Source organism: Odocoileus virginianus, chromosome 9, assembly GCF_023699985.2.
Source record: "Odocoileus virginianus isolate 20LAN1187 ecotype Illinois chromosome 9, Ovbor_1.2, whole genome shotgun sequence".
NCBI classification, from domain to species: Eukaryota; Metazoa; Chordata; class Mammalia; order Artiodactyla; family Cervidae; genus Odocoileus; species Odocoileus virginianus.
Window position 1 is genome coordinate 61400353 of NC_069682.1, and position 6231 is coordinate 61406583.

At 59.6% G+C, this 6231-nt stretch overlaps 1 protein-coding gene across 2 annotated transcripts in view; it reads right to left on the minus strand.

Moving 5' to 3' along the window:
- MTCL2 (microtubule crosslinking factor 2) overlaps positions 1 to 2645 on the minus strand; it is a 74737-nt gene extending 72092 nt beyond the window's left edge. The window contains exon 1 of one of the 2 annotated variants that reach the window (XM_070472592.1): positions 1220 to 2645. In XM_070472592.1, coding sequence (XP_070328693.1) covers positions 1220 to 2617 — 1398 coding nt within the window. In that variant the 5' untranslated portion in view covers positions 2618 to 2645. The remainder of the gene's footprint in view (positions 1 to 1219) is intronic. The other variant, XM_070472593.1, reaches the window with a different exon arrangement.
- Positions 2646 to 6231: the final 3586 nt, after the last annotated feature.

A 6231-nucleotide genomic window follows, 5' to 3' on the forward strand; every position in this document is an offset into this window, starting at 1 on the left:
AACACATGCTGGGCAGCAGATCCTGGGGGAGATGGAGAGGGAGAGACACAGTTAAGCAAGACCTCACAGATTCTAAAGACAGAGAAACCAAATAAATAAATAAAGACAGAGAAACCCTTTTGGCCTGAAGAGCTACAGTGCAAGGCTAAGTGTTGCCAGGCAGACAGAAATTAGCAGAGTGCCATGAACTCAGAGGCTCTTGGCCAGGGATGCTCTGGATACTGTGCCAGGATATCAACTGATAAGAGCAGGTAACATTTCAGCCTCTTCCAAACCGTGCCCAGCCCGTGGCAGGAGAACCCAGGAATCTGGCAATCTCCCAGGCCAACACCGACGTGTGAGGGCCGAGCCGTCCCTAAAGTTGCCTCAGTGGGCAGACAGAGCTTGGCCTGCACCCAGTAGGTGCTCATGTCCACCCAAAGGGTGAAGGTCAAGCCTGTTTTCCTGGGAAGCTCTCAGGTCCCCTACAGGCCCAGAGAAAAATCCTCTTTCAGATGCCAGCTTCCCTCTTTTCACTGGAAAGGAGATGGGCACTGCTGGGGGGCACCAATAGGATTGCTGGGTATACGGGGCCTATCCCAAACTGAGCAGAAGACAATACCCTGGGATTTACGGAGCTGTGAACGGGTTCTCCCAGGACACCATCCTCCCAGGCTGCAGGACCGTTAGACTGGGCGGAAGTCGGACTCTAGCCAAGGGGATGTTCCCAGATGTCATGCTTTCAAACGGGGACCCGCCCTGAAAGGCAGGCAGGGACAGGCCTGAGCCAGGAAAGCCCTGGGTGAAGACTCAGGCTAGTGTTCAGGCCTCTCCTTGGCCGGAGATGGCCACATGTCTTCCCGGCAAACTGCACACCAGTGCCTGTCCCAGAAAGGAGGGCCACCCAGCGGCCTGGGGGTGGGGGCTCTGAGCCGGAATCCGAGGTCCAGCCCCTCACGGAGCACCCACCCCCATCCCAGGCACCGTATCTAAGCATCCTCCAAAGCACTCAAGACCCCCTTCCCAAATCAGGGCCCGTGGGCAGTCTCCTCCTCCAGGTTCCTCTCTTAGGAGAAGGTTTCCCAGATACAATGGGAAGCGGGACGCGAGGGAGCCCCTGAGGGTTTAGGCCCCTTGCCCAGCTCGAGCGGTGGGACAGCGGGCCGGCTAGTGCCTCGGCCGGTGGGGCGGACACCCGCGCCTCCCCGCGGCCTCCCCTTCCCCCACCTGGACCCCGCACCTTGAGATAGTCGTTCTCCGAGCGCAGCTCCTCCAGCTCTCGCACGAAGCCGCCGGGTCCGCAGTCCAGCATCTCCTCGGTGAGGTCGGAGAAGGCGAGCGAGGCACTGAGGGGCAGGCGGCTGCTGCCCACCGACGACGCGGCCACCGACGGCTCCTCGGGGGAGGCGGGGGGCCGCGGAGGCTGCTGTGCCGGCTGTGCCGGCTGGGGCGGCTGTCCCGAGCGGGCCCCCCCGGGGCCCCCGGCCGCCGACTCGGCGTCGCTGCTCAGCGCCAGCTCCAGGCCCAGCAGGCGCGCCTCCTCCGACGCGCAGTCCGACACCTCCGAGCTGCTGTCCGTGAGGCTGGGCGGCGGTGGCGGCGGTCGCGGCCCGGTCCCCGGGCGCGGACGGCCCTTGGCGCGGACCCCGGTGCGGACCCCGGCCACCCGCGTCCCTGTGCCCCGCGCCCCGGGCGCCACCGCACGCCCCTTCTTGTCGGGCCTCGCCGAGGACGCGGCGCTGCAAGCGGCCGCGGCGCCCGGGCCTGGGCCGCGGCGGCCCTTGGCCAGCGACCAGCCGGCCACGTCCTTGGGCCGGGCCGGCGACGGCGCGCGGTGGCTCTTCTTCCTTTCCGGGCCGGGAGCAGGCGGGGGGCCGCAGCCCCGAGCCGGGGACTCCCCCGCCGGCACCTCCATCGCGGTTTCCCTCGGCCTCAACGAGCGGCGCGCATGGCCCGGGCCTGCCCGGCCTCCGCGCCCCGGGAGAGGCTCCTGGCGCCTCTCCGGCCGCTGGGGTCGCGGCTCCTCTCGGCCCACCTCAGCCCCCGGGCTGCGCTCCGGCCCCGACCCCCGCCGCACCGTTTCTCCGCTGCTCTGGGCTCGGAGAGAGCGGCCCGATCGCCTCCAGGCACCCCGGCTCCGGCTCCGGCTCCGCCCGGCGCCCGCCCCCTCGGCCTCGCCGCGCCCCCGGAGCGTGCCCGGGCCCCGGCTGCCAGCGCGCCGATCGCTCTCTCGAGCTCCGAGTCCGGCTGCGGCCCGGGCCCCGGCTCCGCCCGGCGCGGCCCGCCCCCCGCGCAGCCCCGCCAGCTCCCCGCCCCGCCGCCTCGGCTCGGGGACGCGCGGCTCCGCGAACAAAAGGCGGACGCGGCGGGAGCGGCAGGGAGGGATACAGGAGGCGAGCGAGGGAGGGATCTGCGAGGCAACAGCGACCCCCTCGAGGGTCAGGCAGGCCGAGGCTGCCGAGGCCCGGGCTCCCTCCGCCTCTGTTCCGCCGCCGTCCCCTCCCCTGCAGGCCTGGGCGACGCCCCCGGCGGAGGCGCCCCAGCTCCCCTCGTCCGCGCAGGGGTCGCGCGAGCGGCGAGGCTGGGGACTCCCAGGCAGAGGCCGGGCGGACCTCAGATCGCGGGAGCCAGCATCCATATACACGCCGAGCACCTCGCCCCTCGCGGCTGTGCGGAGCGTGCGCGAACTCCGCCCCCCAGAACCTGGCGGAGCGAGACAAATCATCCCAATGTACAGATGCGTAAACTGAAGCCGGGGGAAGACCGGCGATCCCAGCCCACGGTTACTGGCAGAGCCGGGATGGACGCCAGACCTCGCGCCTCCTAGGGCGTGCTCCGGGTGTCCAGGCTTGGCTTCCCTCTCATAGTCGTGGGGAGCGTCTGGCCCTCGGTGCCTGCCCAGCTCTCCACGCCTTGACCTGCTGTGACCCCAGGCACGCTCGCTTCTTCCCTGAACCCAGTCTCAGGCTCTGCCCAGCTAAAATCAAGGCGACACATTTTGAGGAGTCAGACATGCAGGTGCTTTGGGAATAGGTTTTGGTTCCCGCGAGAGCTAGTCCGAGCTGGACCCGGTTGCCCTGTTCCTCACACGTCCCCAGCAGAGCAACTCCATTTGACCCTGGAGCCCCGACTCTGATGGGCGTCGTTTCTTTCCTTCCAGACCTGTGCTCCCGTGTTGACTTTCCCATGTGGCTGTCACACCTTCCCCTCCCCCTCTCCTCGCTGCTACTCCCCATCGCCGCCGATCCCCTGCTGGGCAGAGTCATCAGAAGTCCTTTGGCTGCCCAGCGGGCTGGCGATCACCCTCAGGGTGGCACCCCCTTGCGGGGGTGGGGGGCAGAGCCGTGTTTACCCCTCTGCAGCCTCTTCCTCCCTCTGTTCCTCCTCTTTTCCTTTCCTCCTCCTAACCCTTCCCCCCTTCCTTTTCCATTTCTCTCTTTCCCTCCTCTTCCTCCTCCCCCCAATCCTGTTGCTTCACCTCCTCAGCCCTAGACTCACAGCTGGCCCCAGGTCCACTTTGTATCTGCCCCACCTCCCCCAGAGCGGTGAGTACACTCCCGGGTATGCCCTCTCCTTGTGAGGCATGGCTTCATTCCCATCTAGGGGTGTCTAGGTGTGTGAGTGCCCCCTCCATCCTCTAACCCTTTCTCCAGGTGCTCTCCACCAGCCAGGTAAGGAGCAGGGCCACTCGACAGGTCCTCTGCAAACACTTCTTCAGGGGCATTTCCACCCCCTCCTGGCAAAGCCCCAGCTCCCCTGCCCGCACTGACTGTCCACTCAGCCAGTTCACAGAGGGCCACAGTGGTGGACTTGCCAGTGGTGAATTCCTGACCCCATGGAGCACACAGTCAAGGGAGGAGATGAGCCACAAGAGAGTCATCACCCACAGGATGGCATGACATTCCACAAAGGCAAGGGCCAAGACAGGCCCTCCTCTGCTTCTCGGGCCTCAGAAGACCCCATGGGATATAATGGATGACAGTGTCCTTCTAGCTCTGATGCCTCCATTTCTTGTAGACTGGTTCTGGTCCAGCACAGAGAGATGCTGTGTGGCTCTTGGAAACTGCATACCCTCTCTCAGCTTCAGTTTCTCCATCTATGCAGAATGTGGGCTTGGAGATGCCTGGATGATGTGAACCCTGGCAGGGGAATACGTGCTAGAGCAGGCTGCTCAGCCACTCCTGACACTCATGGCCACAACAGCAGCTGCCTGGATCTCCCCACGTGGGCCTGGGCAAGAGTCCTGGCTCTACCACATACCCTGTCTGGGTCCCAACAGTCATGGCTGAGCAGGGTGCTAATGGCCCTTCCTGTTTTGAGGGTCTTCAGATGTGGGGAGCCCTGAATCCACATTGCAGCCCCAGAAGAGCCTGGGGAACAGCAGGGCCCTGGTTGGGGGGGTGGGTAGAGTCAAGGTGGGGGCTCTGGACTCAGTTCAGAGGAGGGAAACAGCAGGAATAAGACTTGCCAGGGGCCCAGACTTGGCTCCGTGCAGGTGGGGAGACCACCTGGGGCTTCCCGCCCCCGAGCACTCATGCCAGGCTTGGTGCCCAACACTTCATCAGAGGATCCCGGAAAGGTTAGGAACTTCTTGTGATTGATTGTATTTTTAAAAGATAGGTTCAGAGATGTATAATTTATCCCAATTGTTCTTTTTTTAAAAAATATTTCTTTATTTATTTGGCTGCATCGGGGCTTAGTTGCAGCATGTGGGATTTTCACTGTGTTAGGCAGGATCTTTCGCTGCAGCACACGGACGCTCTAGTGGTGAGGCGCGGGGCTCAAGTGTGTGCAGGCTTCTTAGTTCCCCGACCAGGGCTAGAACCCATGTCCTCTGCATTACAAGGTGAGTTCTCAACCACTAGACCATCAGGGAAGTCCCCTGATTATTCTTTTTTACAGTGTGGCATTGACTCTCTTCTGATTGAGTGATGAAGTTTATATTCCCTCGCCTTACTGAGCAGCTTTTGTGACTGCCTCAACCAACAGAGAACGGCAGAAGTGACAGTGTGACTTCCAAACTAGGTCATTAAAGGCAATATGACCAACAGCTCAGTCTCTCTCTGCCTCTGTTTCTCTGAGTCTCTCTCTCCCTCAATCCACTTTCCCTTGGATCCCAGCCACCATGTTGGGAGGAAGCGAGGCCTCATGGGAGAGGCCACATGAAGGTGTTCCAGTCAACAACGCCAGCTCTGGTCCCCACTAAGACCTGGACACGTGAGAGAAGGAATTTTCAGATGACACAGCTTCCAACCTTGGAGCTGCGCCAGCTGATGCCAAGCAGAGCGGAAATGAGCTGTCCCAAACTGTAAAATAAATATTGTTGTTCTGAGACACTAATTTTGGGGGTAGTTTGTTACGCAGCAATGAATAACTGGAATGCTTGTTCAAGGTCCTATAACTTGGAAGTGGCAGGGCTGGGGTAGATTTGAACCCAGGGCCATCTAGCTTTAGAGCCTGTTGTGCTGCGCTGTTCGGTAGTGTTCAGCTCAGACACACGCTGTATAACGCTCTACTCTAGAAGTCATGAAGCATTAAATTATTGTAAGAAATAAATTTTTAAAAAATTTAAAAATAAAAAGAAATAAATCATATTGTAAGAAATGAAGATGCTGATCACCCAGTGGAAAACCAGTTTATGTTCTCCCATTCAAGCAGCTGAATTGACCAACATGATGGAAACTGAATAGAGACTGAATCCTGGAAGGCTCCCAAGAGGAGGTGATTTTTTTAAAATTGAAATCTTTATTCCTTTTTAAAAAGTGCTTTTATTTTTTGGCCACACCATGCAGCAGATGGGATCTTAGTTCCCCAATGAGGGATGGAACCCTGCCCCAGCACACCCCCATAATAATAATAATAATAAGCTACAAAGACTTATTGTACAACACAGGGAATATAGCTGCTATTTTACAATAACTATAGATGGAGTATAACCTTTAAAAATTGTGAAATCTTAAACATTAAACCACCAGGGAAGTCCCAAAGTTTTTGTCCCTTATACAAACCACTGGCTGAAGAAGAGTTAGAGGAATTAGTAGGGAAGCCTGCTTTAAAAAGGGTAGTCAGGTCGGCCTTTCTTTGGAGGTGACATTTAAAGTGAGTTATTCAGAGAGCCAGAATAAGAGAATTCCAGGCAGAGAGAACCTACCTGATAGACGTTCAAGAAAGTGAGAAGGGCCATGTGACCAGCACTTGACCGGTGATGGACGGAGCTGGAGTGGATAGAGGGAGTCACAGCAGCCCTTGCAG